Source organism: Mus caroli, chromosome 3, assembly GCF_900094665.2.
Source record: "Mus caroli chromosome 3, CAROLI_EIJ_v1.1, whole genome shotgun sequence".
Lineage (NCBI taxonomy): Eukaryota > Metazoa > Chordata > Mammalia > Rodentia > Muridae > Mus > Mus caroli.
Genome location: NC_034572.1, coordinates 27,608,386 through 27,625,907, shown reverse-complemented (window position 1 = coordinate 27,625,907; position 17,522 = coordinate 27,608,386). Strand labels below are relative to the sequence as shown.

The window sequence follows — 17,522 nt, the reverse complement described above, 5'->3', positions numbered from 1 at the left end:
GCTGGGATTAAAGGCGTGCGCCACCACCGCCCGGCGACACACAGACTTTTTAATAATTAGGAAAGCTTGGGAGAGTCTCAGCTATTTTACCTCAGTAAACCTGACTCCTAGCTCTGCCCTGCTACATGGCTTCGTAGTCACCCCTCCTCACTTGTTTCTTCATGACTGGCTGTGGAATCTCCTGCCTCCGACTCTTTCCCAGAGTTCCCTACTCTGCCCGGATGTTCCGCCTATGCTGTCCTGCTTTGCTATTGGCTGCTCAGCTCTTCACTAACCAATCAGAAGGTATTTACAAAGCCCTGAGATAGATGGTGCATTTTACAGAGTGTGCAAGAGATTATTCCAGCAGAGGTGGGTGGATCCCTGCGAGTGTGAGGCCATTCTGGGTTGCACAGTGAGGCCCTGTCTCAAGAAGGGAAGAAAAAGAAAAAACTAAAATATAAAGAAAGGAAATCTTAGTTTTAGGCAAGCCTCCTTGTTAGTCCTAATCTGATCAGAAAAATGGAAAGAAAATGATCAGTGGTTAGAGTGTAGAGAGAGATAGCTTAGGATGAGGGAGGTGGCAGCGGGGATGGCGGGGGTCATGAGTGCCAGTTCCCTTTGGTACACTACTTATGAGCAAACGATGCTTGGTAGGTTCCCAGCAAGTGTCTCTGCACTGTTTCCCAGTGCACACCATTGCCCAGTGCATACCACCTCCCCAGTACACACCATTGCCCAGGGCACACCACTGCCCAGGGCACACCATTGCCCAGTGCATACCACTTCTCAGTACACACCATTGCCCAGGGCACACCACTGCCCAGTGCACATCATTGCCCAGGGCACACCACTGCCCAGGGCACACCACTGCCCAGTGCACACCATTGCCCAGTGCATACCACTTCTCAGTGCACACCATTGCCCAGTGCATACCACTTCTCAGTGCACACCATTGCCCAGGGCACACCACTGCCCAGGGCACAACATTGCCCAATGCATACCACTTCTCAGTACACACCATTGCCCAGGGCACACCACTGCCCACTGCACACCATTGCCCAGGGCACACCACTGCCCAGTGCATACCACTTCCAAGCGGTAGCTTGTGTGTGTGTGTTTTGTGCACTTGTGTGCTTCTGTCTGTCTCTCTGTCCCTCACCCCCCCCCCCATCAAGGGGAGAGAGTTGGGCATTGTTAGCCACTGATGGTAAGGATCCAGTGAGTAAATTCAAAAGACTGGTTATTGGCTAAAAGTGGAGACCTATTTGATAGGCTAACATCTGGCTCTACTCCATGAACTCTGGGAAATCATTCTGATTTGGCATCACCAACAAGTATTCTTGCCACATAAGGATATTGAAGCTGATTATACTATAGCCTACAGATTGTATTTCTAATATATAAGAAATGTAAAGGATTAAAAAATAAGTTAAAAAACCACTGTTACAAAGTAGCTAGGGCTACAGTAATATTCTTGTCTCCTGCCACTGTGACTTCTTTTGCTCTTCATTTCTTAAGGTATTTCAAGTTAGCTTATTTACTGAAGACAAAAGTGTCTTAGGCACTGATGCTGTAGTGAAAAATAAAGCAACAGTCTGCCTCCGATCAGTGCATCTTATTGGGTGAAAGAGGCCACAAATAAGTAAATACATACTAAGTAGTGTTAGAGATAAGGTAAGGCAAAGGGCCCCGGTAGTGAGAGCAGTGGGTGAGTGCGGGTGGAGTGGGGGTCGGTGACATTTGAGCAGGTGGGAGCTGGGGGCGGGGGGAGTCTGCAGTGAAAACATGAGGAACAGGAGCATTCCAGACTCAGAGGAAGGCAATGGGAAGACACCAAGACCGGAGCTCTCTGGGTGTCTTCAAGGAGCAGCAAGAGCTCTTCAAGAGCTGGGGGAAGGATGGGTGTCAGGGGTGTATGGTAGGTTTGAAGATGAGAGAGCAAGGAGACACTGCTGCTTGACCTCTGTAGGTCAAGATCAAAGTCAGCTTTAGGGTCTGGGGACCAGCAAGACGACCTTCAAGACCTGTGTTCCTCTTCAGAGTCCATACAAAGGGAAGAGCCAGGTAGTGTGCCTGTAATCCCAGATCTCTGGTACTGATAGGCCTGCCAGTCCAGCCTGCTGGCTGAGCTCCAGGTTAGTGTGAGAGACTCTGTCTCAGAAGAAGGTGGGCTGGGCCTGGGAAATGATAACCCAGTGTGCTTGATAATTTTATGTCAGCTTGACACTGTTTAAAGTCATGTGAAAGAGGGACCCTCAATTGAGAATATGCCTCCATGAAATCTGGCCATAGGGCATTTTCTTGATTAGTGATTGATGGGGGAGGGCCCCACCCATTGTGGGTGGTGCCAACCCTGGGCTGGTGGTCCTGCATCCTGTAAGAAAGCAGGCTAAGCAAGCCATGAGACATAAGCCAGTAAACAGCACTCCTCCATGGCCTCTGCATCAGTTCCCATCTCCAGGATCCTACCTGATGGAGTTCTTTTCCTGACGTCTTTCTTCAGTGATAAACAGTGATGTGGAAGTATAAACCAAATTAACCCTTCCACCTCAGCAGCAATAGTAACCCTAATTAAGAATCTGGATTGTCCGGTGTGTGTGTGCGCGTGTGCGTGTGTGTGTGTGTGTGTGTGTGTGTGTGTGTGCATGAGCACATACTCATACACGAGAAGGGAGAAGAGGGAGAAGGGAAGTTCAACTTCATTTTAAGAGTGCAAAACACAGCAGGACCTACTACAGAAGCCTACTTATATTCTGAGAGTGTGTGCTATAGGCATGACTGGGGAAGAGTCAACGGCAGAAGAAAAGAGGTCAGGTGAGGGAGGATGGAGACTTGACCATATTTCATAGAGTTATAGTCAGGCAGGCATTCGAGTTGCCTGTGAAGCCATCCAAGCTGGGTGTGGTGGCCTACACCTCTTGTCTTAGTTATACTTTTGTCTTGTGAAAAGACACCATGACCAAAGCATTTTATAAAAGAAAACATTCGATTGGGGGCTTGCTCTCGGTTTCAGAAGGTGATTCCATGACCCTCGTGGTGGGGAGCAGAGCGGTAGGCAGGCAATGCTGGAGCAGTAGCTCAGAGCTTACATTCTGATCCTCCAGTTTGAGGCAGAGAACACAGACTGAGCCTGGCGCAGGCTTTTGAAACCTCAAAGCCCACTCCCAGTGACACACCTCCTCCAACGAGGCCACACCTCCTAATCCTTCCTAAACAGTTCTGCCGACTGGGGACCGAGCATTCAAATGCAGGGGCCCATATAGACCCACAGGCTGTTCTCATCCTTAGCAGCATCCTTGACACCCTAGCACTTGGGAGGTCGAAGCAGAGGACCCATTCAAATAAGCTCAGGCTGGGTATGGTATATACCTTCATCTCAGAACTTGGCAAAGTCAGGTGGGTCTCTGAGTTTGAGGCCAACCTGATCTACATAGTGAGACCATATTTCAAAACAAACAAAAACACCCAAGCCAGCCTCTCCCTGGACCTGTCTGTGAACAGTTCTCTGTGGTTTGGTCTTCAATCTCAATCTCTATCTCAAGAGCTCTCCCTCATCTTTGCTGACCTGAAAGGAGTGACAGAAAGGCCAGCTCCCTGTACATAGTGGGTTTCAGCACCAGATAATTGGTTCTGTGTTCTCTGCCTCAAACTGGAGGATCAGAATGTAAGCTCTGAGCTACTGCTCCAGCATTGCCTGCCTACCCCTCTGCTCCCCACCACGAGGGTCATGGAATCACCTTCTGAAACCGAGAGCAAGCCCCCAATCGAATGGATAAATTAAGAACATGACTGCTCCAAGGTGTGGTGGAGGATGTTTTTACTGTAGGTACAAGGGAGACTCCAGCCGGAGGCATCTGGAAGAATCCAGGGTAGGGAGAGAACATAGGAGACTAAACATGGCCCCAGTCTGAACTGGCAAGGATGGGGGTGCGGGGCAAGATGGAAGGAGAAGAGAAAGCAAAGAGGAGAGGGCCAAGAGAGTGGGCCAAAAGACCAAGACGGCTCATGGCCAAAATGATAGAGTTGTGTAGAAATGAGAAGCTGTGAGAGGGAACCCATGAGCTGGAGGAGTTTGGAGGTGGGTGGGGTGTGGGAATTGCTGAGAGGAGCCACAGGTACCCATGAGCCTGGAGGCTGGCCAGCTTGTGTTTGGTGTGCTAATAGGCAGTACGGCTAGCAGTCTGTCCCGAGTTTCTTTTGGACCTGACACTCCATAACACAGGGTTTTCCTAAAATAGCAAGTGGTAGGTAACTAGGGCACTATGTGTGCATCTGAGGATGCTGGGATGAGAGCAGGGAAGGAGGTGTGGTGGTGGTGAGTGATTTTTTTTTTGTTTTGTTTTTTTTGAGACAGGGTTTCTCTGTATAGCCCTGGCTGTCCTGGAACTCACTTTGTAGACCAGGCTGGCCTCGAACTCAGAAATCCACCTGCCTCTGCCTCCCGAGTGCTGGGATTAAAGGCGTGCACTATCAGTCCTGGCTTTGTGGTGGTGAGTGATTTTTATCCCAGCACTCGGGAGGTAGGGGCAGGTGGATCTCTGAGTTCAAGGCCAGCCTGGTCTACACGAGTTCCAGCTCCGTCGGCATTACACAGAGAAACCTTGTCTCAAAAGGAAAGGGGAAAAGGAAAAAAAAAAAAAGATGGAAAAGGAGGAGGGAGACAAAAGAGGGATGTCTACCAAAGCTGTTTGGAGACAAAGACCATTGCCTACCTGGCTGTGCTGGGAATTGGTGCTTGCTCTTTGGGAGACAAAAGAGGGATGTCTACCAAAGCTGTTTGGAGACAAAGACCATTGCCTACCTGGCTGTGCTGGGAATTGGTGCTTGCTACATGCAAATGGCTTATGTGGGTGGGATACCACAGAAATTCCTGAGTGTTCCTTCACGGGCATATGTGTGTGCAGGCTACCCTTCATGGAGAGTTTGTTTCTGAGTATCCCTTCATTGGTGTGCATGGGTGGGGACAGGCACCTCTGCCATGGAAGGTTTGGCTCCATGTTCGTATTGACAACTTTCATGTCACACTCCTGCTTAAAGTCGCTCTATAAATGATCTAGATGTTTATCCAATACGCACTTTTTAAGTTCCGGCAACACGGGTTGCTCCCTTCACATCTGGAAGGACTAAAAAGTTATGAGTCAGCACTTTCATGTAGATTAAAACACAGGTGAAAATTGACCCTCCCCTCCCCCTCAGCTCTTCACTTGAGACGCCTGAGGGAAACCACCAGGCAGAATGAGCGAGCTGGAGCAGCTGAGGCAGGAGGCTGAACAGCTTCGGAATCAGATCCAGGTAGGAAATGTGCCCCCTTGTCAGTCATTATATAAAAAAAATCATTCTTGAGGCTAGATGTGGTCAGCCTGAGCAAGCTGAAAGCCAGCCTGAGCTACGTAAGACCCTGTCTAGAGGAAACAGTATGGAAATGGTTAAGTTGTTTTTACTTCTGTAGAATGCTCCCAAAATCATTCCAAACAGCCTCCCTTGCTGGCAAAGGCACAAATGGTTGGTATGCCTAGGGCCGTCGAGATGGCTCAGAGGGTAAAGGTGCTCGCTGCTGAGCCTAATGACCTGGGTTCCATCCCTGGGACCCACATGTAGAAGAAGAGAGCAGACTCCTGAAAACTGTCGTCTGACCTCCACATATGTGCAGTGGTGAGCCTCCCCACACACAAAGTAAAACTTAAAAGACTGATAGAAAGTAGAATGTCTAACGTAGCTGAGAGACAAGTGTAATGACGACTCCTCGTCTAGGAAGGATCGGTGAGAGAAAACAAGAAGGCCACTGGGGGTATAGTGCCAAAACATCTGCCCAGATGAAAATGTTGTAATGACACCCACTGCTGTTTTATGCTAACGGAAAACATTTAGGGATTCTCTTCATGTACTGAGATCGTAGATGCCTGCTGGGATACCTGAGGCAGGTGCTACAGCACGAGGAAACAGCTCAATAGCACTAGGTTGTGCAACAGTAAAAGATAGAGGTGATGTGTTTCTGTCAGTTGAAAGAAGGAACAGATAAACGGAAAACCACTTAGAATGTTCCCCATGGCAGTACAGGCCTGTGGTTGTCATGTTCTGCTAAGGCTTAGGCAGGAGAATCTCGAGTTCAAGGCCAGCCTCATCTACATATTGACTTCTAGGCCTACCTGGTCTACCTCAAAAACAAGCAAAAACGCTACTTAGATCTTTGGGTCATTCTGGTTAGGGAAGGCCTGCAAGCGGCTGTGGGAGCGGCCTGTAGATGAGTCACGAGAAGGTAAGTGACTTGAGAGGCAGCAGTGGGCAGACAGGAGCTTTCAGGAACCAGGGAGCATCAAGGGAATAAAACCAGAAATGAAAGTGCAAGAACAACAGCCTCTCCTCAGCAAGTGGAGGAAGGACAGGGGGCTGTGATTAGCCCAGCAGCTTCCTGCCTCTTCACAGAGAAAAGGCGACAGGAAAACCATTTGCAAGTATCAGTGCAGGGTTTCACTGCTGTGAACAAACCCGTGACCAAGGAGATGCTTTTAAAGAAAAACATTTAACTGGGGCTGGCTTACAGGCTCAGAGGTTCAGTCCCTTGTCATGGTAGGAAGCTTGGCAACATCCAGGCAGACAGGGTGCAGAAGAAGCAGCCAAGAGTTTTACATCATGATCCAAAGGAAGTCAGGAGCTGGACCTCATAAACAGCTAGTAGGAGGCTCTCTTTGCACAGCTTGAGCTCAAGCCTGCCCTAAAGGGATGCACTTGCTCCAACGCCACTCCCTGTCGGCCAAGCATTCAAACACATGAGTCCATGAGGGCCAAACCTATTCAAACCACCACACAAGGAAAACCCCTAATAACTAGAATATAGTTGGGAGGCCCTTGCCAGTATTGATAATTGGCTATTTCAAGACCTGCAGTTCTCACGCTGTGGGTTGCAGTCCCATTGGGGTTGAATGACCCTTTCAGAGGGATTGCCTAAGCCCACCAGAAAACACAGATATTTATGATTCATAACAGTAGCAAAATTGCAGTTATGAAGTAGCAATGAAAATAATTTTATGGTTCATGGTCAACTCAATATGAGGGTCTGTATTAACGGGTCACACCAGTAGGAAGGTGGAGAACCACTGTTCAGGACATAGTGAAAGCAAAGAAGAGTCTGTAAGGAGATGCTGTGGGAAAGAGGCGGTGAAAAAACAAGGAGGGATGAAGAGCAGCCAATAGAAAGTGTCCCCCAGGGACTGAAATCGTGCTCCCTTTAACAGAGGGTTATTTCCTGTACCCAGGGGTGTGGTTTTAGTAGCTAAGCCAGTATTTGGTATGTGCAAAGCTCTGAGCTCCATCCCAACACTAATAATAATAATAAATGATTAATATCTGTACTCTGGAGCTCCACACCTAAGGTGTTTATTAATGGTAACAGGCACAGTTTCTTGAACATAGCATGCTTTTAGTTTTATCTCTCTGAGGCTGGAGACACGACTCAGAAGTTACAAGCACTGGTTGCTGTTCCAGGAGACCCGGGTTCAGTTCCTGGCACCGGTAGATCATAGCTCACAACCGTCTTTAACTCCATTTCCAGGACATCCCTGCCCTCTTTTCCTCTGAAGGCACCAGGCATGCATGCGGTATACAGCCACATTTAGACAGAACACTTCTATACAAAAAACAAGTAAAATTTGAAACAAATTTAAGATGTCAAATTCTTGGAAGTAAACCTGGTAGATCTCCACGACCTCAGATTAGAAAATAGTTGTCATGATCCACACTGCCTGGGGATTGACGTATGTGGGGGACGGAAATATAAAAATGACAGGCATACTCACAGACAAGGCTGTGATCAAGTGGGTTGTGTGGTCCTCAGCAGGCACACCAGCAGCAGCCTGGGAATGGAGCTACTGATCCAGCACCCAGGAGGAGAAGGGTGTGGCCCATCTCAGTAGGAGGTCTCTGTAGGGGAGCCATCTCTGCTGCAGACATCCTGGAGGAGGAAGCTGTAGCTGATAGTTTCCCCACATGCTGGTTTAGGTGAACATCAAGCATTTGTCAACACCCACACTCAGGCCAGGAGAAAGGCTGTAGCAGTCCTCTGACCCTGAGCCAGGGAAGGAGGGCCTTGCCATCACATGGCTTGGAGGCATGGTGTCATTTAAAGCTTTTGTGAGGACCCAAGTTCAGTTCCAGCACTCACATCAGGAGACTCATAACTCACTTATAACTCTAGCTCCTGAGATTTAACACTCTCACCTGGCCTCTGCAGACAATTCAGACACACGCACACACACATGCATGCACGCTCGCACATAAATAAAAATAAAATATATTTAAAAACTCTCATCAAGAAAAGGAAGACCGCTATGATGTAATCAGAGAAAATATTTGAAGATTGTACATCTTGTAACGGTTGGGCATCCAGAATATGTAAAGAACTACTATATCTGGACAAGAGAAAGACAATCTGATGTAAAAGTTGGCAAAAGCTTTGACTAGAGATCATTTCAAAGACATAGAAACACACAGACACACACGTATACACACATAGCACACTCACAGACACAAACAGATATACACAAACTGTGTGCATGGAAAGATTCTTGGTATAAATCCAGACAACAGTGTGATATTCCACAGCTAAGATGGCTGTAACTAAACGCACAGAGCATCATCAGAGTTGGCAGCGGCTCTGAGGTCCTGAGGTCCTGGAGCCCTTGACCAGGAATGTGAAAGTATGCAGAGTGCAGCTGCTCTGAACGGCAGCAGGTCGAAGTCCCAAAGGATTAGAAAACATGGAAACACAGCATCGTGCTTTGTGATAACTGAAAAGTGGGTGCATCTGTGTCCAAAGGTCTCAGCTAACAGATGAAAGGCTGCAAAGTCATCCAGTAGAACTGCCAGCCCTAAAAGGGAGACACTGCTTCATACAGTAACGAGGCTAACACTGAGAACATGCAAAGTAGAGGAATCTGTGTATTATACAAGTTCATTTAAACAAGGAGTCTGATTGGCAAAACCACACAGACGGGATGGAGAGGAGGGATGGAGAAGTTGAGGCATGCAGAGGGAATCAGGTAGATAGTTTCTTTCGGGACAGAGAGACAGACATGGAAGACATGTCCATGACAGAAAAATCAATAGATTGTGTACCTTAAAATGGCTCCCTTTATGTTAGGTATAAAGATGACGTAGTACAGTAAGGGTTAATTTTCAGTAAGTAGAAGCCTGTCCGTCCTGACGATCCCCATCCTAACTTGTCACCACCCTTCTTTGTTCCAGGATGCTCGGAAGGCCTGCAATGATGCCACGCTGGTTCAGGTAAAGAGTCCCCCAGTTCCTGTCAGCAGTTCACATGAAGTATCACAGTATCAGTGCAGTCCAGACCGTTGTTACTGAAGGTGCTGTCCACAAACACACTGCTGAAGTAGAAGTCTGCGGGCAGCACGCACCGTGGAGACGAGACGTGCAGAGTCGTCTCATAGACAATTTTCTTTAAGCACTTTCTGAATCTCTTTGGTATATGCTGATTGAGCTTTTTTTTTTTTTAAATGGGAAAATTTAAGAAGGTTTTGTTGGGTAAATGCTGTTCACTTAATGAAGGATATATGTTTTGCACTATACATGTGTAAAACTGGCTTTCTTTTTTGGTATTTTAAGAATATCAGAATGTTTTTTTGCTCACCGGCCCCATTGTACTTAGGGTCAAACTTTTTGACCTCTGATCTGAGTGCCCTGTACCACCCTCACACTGAGCAGTGTCGGAAGCCACCGTCGGTGTCCCTTGGTGAGATCCCTGTGCCTTGGTTTTTATGACTCGTTGCCCTGAGCCCACCTTCCCATTCTGACTGGTAGCAGGGACACAGGCAGGCTCTAGGCAGATCCAGTGCTCCTCCATTCCCCCAGACCACTGAGTCACAGCAGACCATCCTTGGCTGCCTCACGGCCAGACTTCCCCACAAGCTGAAACTGCCTTTCTTTTCCCATTTTTAAACAATTTTAAAATTTTTGTTAAATTTTGTATGTGTGGGTATTTTGCCTACATCTGTGCACCATGTGCATGTCTGGTGCCCTCAGAGGCCAGAGGAGAGTCAGATCCCCTGGAACTGGATGGCTATGAAGCTAGCTGCCATGTGGGTGCTGGGAATTGAACCTGGGTCCTCTGGGAGAGCAGCTAGTACTCTTAACCAGTGAGCCATCTTTCCAGTTCCATGGCTTTCTTATAGAAAAATTACAAATGTTTTCTTCTGTAGTCATTTATTTCTGGGTTCCCTTTGTGGCTGTCATATTTTTTTCCCGTCAAAATATCGCAAGTACCCATATTTGTGGGTTCACTGACAGCTGGCTATGTGAGCAGGTATCAAATCGGGTAATGAGAGTTTCCAGTGTTTGTCATTGCTGGGTGTTGCAAGATCCAAGCCACCTCTGTTCTAGTTCTGTAGAAACCATTTGATAGGGGGCTGGCAAGATGGCTTCAGGCCAGGTATTGCCACTCAAGCCTGAAGACCCCAGAATTCAGTTCAGTCCCCAGAATTCATGTAAAGTGGAAGGAGAGAATCAGCTCCACACAGTTGTCTTCTGACCTCAACATGCCTGTCTGTCTGTTTGTCTCTTTCTGTCTCTGTCTCTCTCTCTGTCTTTCTCTCTCTCTGTCTTTCTCTCTCTCTCTCTCTCNCACACACACACACACACACACACACACACACACACACACNCACGCACACACACACGTGCTCGTGCGCGCGTAAAACATTTAAAGCCCTTGCACGCTGTGCACACTGGCATACATTGCAGACAGCTCTGGATGCAGTTCAGCAGCTTGCCCACTCACCTTCCCTCCTTCCTGTCCTCTCTCTTCCTGCTGCAGCTGGAGCTTTGTTAGTTTGGAAGTCTTGTGTGTTGCCTTTAACTCCTCATCTGAAAAACCACCCTCCTACCCAGCAGCCCAAGGGTGACCTCTGTTAATCACAGTTTTCACGAACCAGGCAAACCACAGCAGTTCTGTTACCCTCTCCGTACTAAGTCACCTTTGGGTGCTATGACTTTATTCCTGCTCCTTGTCTGTCAGCATGTCTAAGGCAAAGAGTAACGCCATTGTCACTTTCCAAAGATCACGTCTAATATGGACTCCGTGGGCCGAATACAAATGCGAACAAGGCGCACACTGCGCGGCCACCTCGCTAAGATCTACGCCATGCACTGGGGATATGATTCCAGGTCAGTGGCTGTCACCGCGAAACTCCCACAGAAGTGGTTTTCGTTAAGAACTGTTCTTTGCGTTTCCTTTGTTCATAAAAGTCTTCTTTGTGCAGTTTTGTGGAAAATGCATCAACCGTGAGCTGTTGGTTGCACTGAGAATATCCGTGGGCTCTTCGGAAGTTTAGAGCATGTGTTCAGGTGTCAGATCAAACCCAGAGGCTCCATCTTGCTAAGCAGATGTTAGTCACTGTGTCCTCAGCCTTGAAGTTTACACAGACTTTTAGGGCATGCAAGATGGCTTCCTGGATAAAGGTGTTTGCCTGGCAAGTTGTCCTCTGATTCCACATGTGTTCCCACAAATCGACATATACAATAATAATACTGCTAATAAATACTTTTAGAGTTTCTAATATGAAAAATAAATTTGTTTCTCAAAAAGATCTTTGTCTAGTGACCTATGGAAACTATTTTTAAGTTTTCTTTCTTTGTTCTAGAATTAATGCCTTCCCGGTGAGAAATCACTCAGCACACTTAGAGATGAATACAGGAAGACACTCTTTAAGATAGCACATGTCTTTCTGTCGAATGCTCAGAGTGGGGCTGACCTTGGATAGAAGATTTCACTAACTTAGACACACCTTAGGCTTATGCATCCCACGTATACTGCATCCATAAATCTCTTCAGGTCTGGCCCCAGGTTACTTTGAAGAGTTTAAACAAGTCTGGCCGTTTAGGCAGGTGAGACGGTTACACAGCAAAGATTATACACGTTGCTAAAGTTATTTCATGTAAACCAGTGTACACTTTTTCAAATAGTTGTTACCCAGGGTCCTAGTGCCCGCTTGGCAGAATTATGCTTTTCTCAAGAGAACTGGGGGCCTTTGTGGCATGACAGGACTTCACTTTGGTGGTAACCTTGTGCTGCCCCTTGCTGCCTGTCAGAGGAATGTTCTTTGAGATGAGCCTGGCCTAATGGCTGGTTGTAAATCAGGTTGTCTCCTTTCTGAAGGGAATTGAGCCCCATGGCTGGTCAGCATACCACCCACCTCCGGGGTCCTTTTAGAGGAACATTCCTTTGACTGGATTCTACCTTGTGTGATTTAATGTCTTCTAAGCAGATTAGTAAATCTTTTATAACAGCAGTTCTTTTACGTGTCTCCTACACCATCTTTACAGAGGAGTGTTATGATGTACCTTTTAATATGTCAAAACTATCTTGTCCTGGGAGGGGTTGTTCTTTGTGAGACAGATTATTGCTAAGTAGCTCCAGCTAGCCTCAATATCAAAATCCTCCTGCCTCAGACTCCTCTGAGTGAGAGAGTTACAGGTACGTGTAAACTGATGGCATCCCTGCTCCATGGTATGGTTAACACGAAACGCATCTGGAAGAATCCAAATCGGGAAGAGAGAAGCAGACCGGGCCTGGCCATGAGAGCACAGCAGAGAGATGGGGGTAGGGAGAACACTGGGGAGGGGAGAGGAGGCAGAGAGGAGAGAGACAGAAAGCAGGGAGCTAGGGTTGTGAGAGAATGAGTGGCTGGGAGCAGGAAGTTTAGGGTAGAGGGGGAGGATAGAGGGATTCTGAAATGTGTAGCAGGCACCTGTGGTCCTGAGGGAGCCTGGTGGCCAGCACGTGCTTTGGTACGCTGATAGTCACCACAGAAGGGCATCTGTCCCTTCTGCCTTTTGGAGTTTAGGAAAATGGAGTTTCCTTTGGACCTGACAAGGCATGCTCACCATTCCTAGCCAAAACACAGTCTTACTGTTTATTAATAAATATTAAAATGCCAGTTAAGAAGCAAATGCTTACGTACATCTGTGTCCAAATTATGGATGCTGCTCTAATTTTTCAACTAACTCCACACAGGATTGAGTTACACAAAAGGAGTGTTCTGATTGAATATGTTTTTATTTTTATTTTTATTTTGAGACAGGGTTTCTCTGTATAGTCCTGGCTGTCCTGGGACTCGCTTTGTAGACCAGGCTGCTCTGGACCTCTTAGAGATCTGCCTGCCTCTGCCTTCCAAGTGTTGGGATTAAAGACGCATGCCACCAGACAGGACAGTTCAATACATCATTTAGTTCCACAGCCTAACACGTGCACACCATTATCTATGCTTGTGTGTGTTTGTTAGTCATTTTTATTGCTGTTTCTGAGATTGATATAATCTTGGTCTAAGGCTGGGGAGGGTGTTGAATAGATTAGCATAGTGTATATGCCTCTTAGAGGGGGATAGATAAAATTATATTATTGACAACGAATGAAAAGTTAGGGAAGATTTTTTTTTTTAATTTAAGATAAAAATATTTTGCCCTGGGCCAGCGAGGTGACTCAGTAGGGAAGGCTTTTTGCCACCAGACAGCCTGAATTTGCTCCCCAGTACCCACAAGGTAGAGGGGGAGACTTGGCTCCTCCAAGTTGGCCTTTGAGCTATATACACATAAATATATGTGATTTAAATTTTTAATTGCCTTGTTGCTACCACAGACTTTTAACCCCAAATGTAATTACTGAAGCAATGTTAATGGTTATTTTCTTAAAATGTTTCTCAAGAACAGAGTGTCACCCTGGAATCTGCCTCCTATCTCCATACATTCTACTGAGTAACTGGTAGGTCCCGACGCCTGCCAGCACACATGACTACAGGTGGTTTCCGAGTCTCCCTTGGTCCCTGCAGCCCACCTATGGACCTGGCCTTCTGTAAACATGGTTAGCTCAAAACCTTTGCCTGCAGGTTTTCGTAGTCGTACCTCTTTTGTGTCTTTTTCATTTTATATGCGATGGAAAAGCAAATTCCAGACCAGAACAAAGCTCTAGTGCGAACACAGTCCAGAACTGATAAGGCAGTAAAGCCAGCCTCTGCATCGTCTGCTGCATCGTCTGTTCAAAGCATTTGGCATGGATCATCATGTTTTCAAAAGTTGGGAAAACAGTTTTAGTAAACAGATCTTAATAGAAAAGGTGTTTTTTCTCCTGACGTGTCCTTCAGAGACAAAATGCATAACTAATTAACTCTTTTCCCCCTCAATGTCAAATTGTTCTTATGTTTCTCCTCTAGGCTACTAGTCAGTGCTTCGCAAGATGGAAAATTAATTATTTGGGATAGCTATACGACAAATAAGGTAGAATCTCTTCATCTTTCTCTTTAGTGATCTTGTATTTGTTTACTGCCTAGCAGTTCTTTCTCAGTCAGGGTCCCCTTTCCTGAGATGAATTTATTCTAGATCCAGACCAACTCTTATGATATGTTTACTTTTAATGTTGAACTCTTCTGCTGCAAGAGCAATTTCAGTATGTGTTTGAGTGTCTCTCTTTTCTCTCCTCCCTCCCTCCCTTTCCCCTCCCCCTTTTCTCCCTCCACCTATCTACCTCTCTCGATCTCTTTCTTTCTTTCCTCAGGCTCTTATTTAGCCCAGGCTAACCTTGAACTCACGATGCAGCTGAGGCTAGCCCTCAGCTCTTGGCTCTCCTGCCTCTGCCTTCACACTGCTGAGTTTACAGACATGCAACACCACACCTGGCTTTTGGAGAGTGCCACTTCTTATATAGACAAGAACTTTTCAAATTCCTACTTCCTGGAATGAAACAATAGTGATGTTATTAACAGTTATTGTGGTAGATGGCTTCTGGAAAGTTTTTCCTTGGCTTACTCCCAAGGAAAAGTTGTTTTTCTAGATCACTTAAAAAAAATAGACACATTAAATTTGTTGAGATCTAGTAGTGAGAATCTTGATTTTCTTACTGTACCCAGAGTAAAGAATCTTTGAGTCCTTGATTCAAGTTGCTGAGTAACATTGAAAATTTGGGGGATATATTTTACAAGTCAGATGCATACGTTATAGCAGTAATTGACTGAGCAGCCAAAACCAGTGTTTGGTGAAATGAACAGTCACTTAAGCCCTCTCCCCCTGAAGTGCCTAGCTTAGACTAAGGACCTGGCCTGTGCATGAGCTGCACACTCAGCCTGATTGAGACTTTAAAAGTAACGAAGTTTGTGATCTAACAGGTTTTGTATCCTAATTGGTATTAAGCTAGTCTCGTTCAAATCCATTTTCCTAAAACAAACAAACAAAAACAAAAAAAAGCAAATATACTTTATGATATCACTTTAGGTCAAGAGGAAGCATGGTGGTATCACAGGGTGGGTGGACACTCTGGATGGGGCATCCTTGATAAATCCAACACCTTCTGTTGTTCTGCCCCTCCTGCTTCTAGGTTTGACGACACCATTGTGTTCCCTCTGTGAGATCCTGGCATGTGTGCCCGTTACTACAAGGGCACACACGCAAGCCCCCTTCCGATTGTCTCTGATACTTCTCTGTCCATTCCTTTTTATGGTTCAGTGTTCAGGTGTAGGAGACTCCTCTTTTGAACATTAAACATTAATGTGCTAAGATACGGATTCGTATTTTACATCTAACTCAGTAGGCAAAGGCAGGCAGATCTCGTTGAGTTCAGCATGGTCTACGTAAGTGAATTCCAGGCCAGTGGGGCTATATATTAAGATCGTGTCTCAAAACAAACAAACAAAAACAAAATCTGTATAGCTTTGCTTTTATTTTAAAAATTGGGAGTTGGGTGACACTTGAGAGATGGTTTCAAATGGTTAAAAGATCTTGCTGCTCTTACAGAGAACCTGTTTGGTTCTCAGAACCTGCATCAAGGGCTCACAACCCTCTATATAACTCCAGCCTTAAGAGATCTAATACCTGTGGCTCAGAAGGCACCTGCACTTAAGTACATATTACCACACACAGAGACACATGACTAAAAATAAAAATTGTTCCTAAAAAATACTTCACTTCCATGTGACCTGCCAGCATTGACAGGGGCATCCTGTGTGTCCATGGTGTTCCCAGGTCTCATAGCTTCCTTTGCCCAGTGTGTTTATTCCTACAAGTGTGTGATTTCTAGCAGAGCGTGCCTCATGAGAAGCAAGCTTAGGACTGCATTATGTATTGACGGCCCTTGAAGCCTTTCCCTGTAACATTCCCCGTGCCTCCGTGCATTCTTTGTGTGGTAGATGCACGCCATCCCTCTGAGGTCCTCCTGGGTGATGACCTGTGCCTACGCCCCGTCCGGGAACTACGTTGCCTGTGGAGGCTTGGACAACATCTGCTCCATATACAACCTAAAGACCCGAGAGGGGAATGTGCGGGTGAGCCGAGAACTGCCAGGACACACAGGTGAGTGACTTAATGTCCTTCTCAGCCTTCTCCCTTCCTGATCAAGGATACAGGCAGATTGTGTCCATTCTGGTGGCTCGAGGAAGAGGAAGCAGAAATTAGTGATTTTAAAAGGCAGTGACTCTCTCAGAGTCACGTGGTGATGGTTGTTCCTTGCTGTAGTTTGGGGCTGGGGATTCCATTTGGGGCCTTGAGCTCTCTGAGCTGGCTTTCTCCATTGGAGGTGTCCTCCTACCCTGGGATTGCTTTCTTTCTGTTATAGCTATACTGTGTTATAAACATGATACATTTGCTACCCCAAAGATCCAAACATTCACCAAAAAATGTGAAGAAAGCAGATCCGGCTCCCTGCACTTTCTGCTGCCCTGGAGTGAGAGGTTCAGGATCATACAGACTGTGCTGGGGTTCCTTAATGTCACCACAAGCGCTGTCCCTGCCGCTGCACTTCGTTCCCAGGCCATGTTATTTAGGAAGCGTCTGTCGTTTGCATCCATTCTATCTGTGGTTACAGAGGCTTAGAATAGTGTCTCCCTGCCACTGTCAGGCTCTGAGATGGATTTGAATCGTGCAAACGCAGCATTTTCCAGAAAGCCTTCACAGTATTGTTAGGGTCTTCTCCAAGGCTGGGCCTATTCTGCCACGGGTTAGAGGTACAGCCTCCCTTAGGTGTTTCCAACCTGCAGCCTACACGCTGTCATAAACATACCAAAAATAAAGCCTCATTTTGTCCTAATTTTTAAAACTTCAATTGCGTGGTTCTGAAGCATGAATTTTGAGGATGGCGGGGTTGTGTCACAGTGCCACAGTTAAACACACCTGGCTGCGATTAGGCTGCCATACTTACATGGTCACTTTGAGTGGCCAGTGTCTGATACAGTGAGTACCACAGAAGAGTGTGAAAAAATGTAGTCACAGGCAGCAAGGCCTTGGGCTGGTTAAAGCGGAGCTGTGTGTCCCAGGGATGAGGCTCTGCGGCCTGAGCTTATGGATTTTGTCCCATTTGGTGTCACTGGGTCAGAGATGACCTGACATTTGCTGCTCTCTGCTGCAGGCTACTTGTCCTGCTGCCGATTCTTAGGCGATGGACAAATCATTACAAGCTCGGGAGACGCGACTTGGTAAGTGTATTCAAAGGAAACCTGACTTCTTGGGTACAGCCACGGGGAGAGGCGGTCATTTGTGTCTGTGTTTGTGTT

General features: G+C 46.5%; 1 protein-coding gene across 3 annotated transcripts in view; it reads left to right on the top strand.

The window, feature by feature from the left end:
- The window catches only part of Gnb4 (G protein subunit beta 4), a 38,308-nt gene that overhangs the window by 7,320 nt on the left and 13,466 nt on the right, over nucleotides 1-17,522 (top strand). For 2 of the 3 annotated variants that reach the window (XM_029475417.1, XM_021157914.2), the window contains exons 2-7: nucleotides 5,179-5,274; nucleotides 9,223-9,261; nucleotides 11,051-11,157; nucleotides 14,199-14,262; nucleotides 16,164-16,326; nucleotides 17,378-17,444. In XM_029475417.1, coding sequence (XP_029331277.1) covers nucleotides 5,218-5,274; nucleotides 9,223-9,261; nucleotides 11,051-11,157; nucleotides 14,199-14,262; nucleotides 16,164-16,326; nucleotides 17,378-17,444 — 497 coding nt within the window. In that variant the 5' untranslated portion in view covers nucleotides 5,179-5,217. Of the gene's footprint in view, nucleotides 1-5,178; nucleotides 5,275-9,222; nucleotides 9,262-11,050; nucleotides 11,158-14,198; nucleotides 14,263-16,163; nucleotides 16,327-17,377; nucleotides 17,445-17,522 lie in introns of those variants that run through there. The other variant, XM_029475418.1, reaches the window with a different exon arrangement.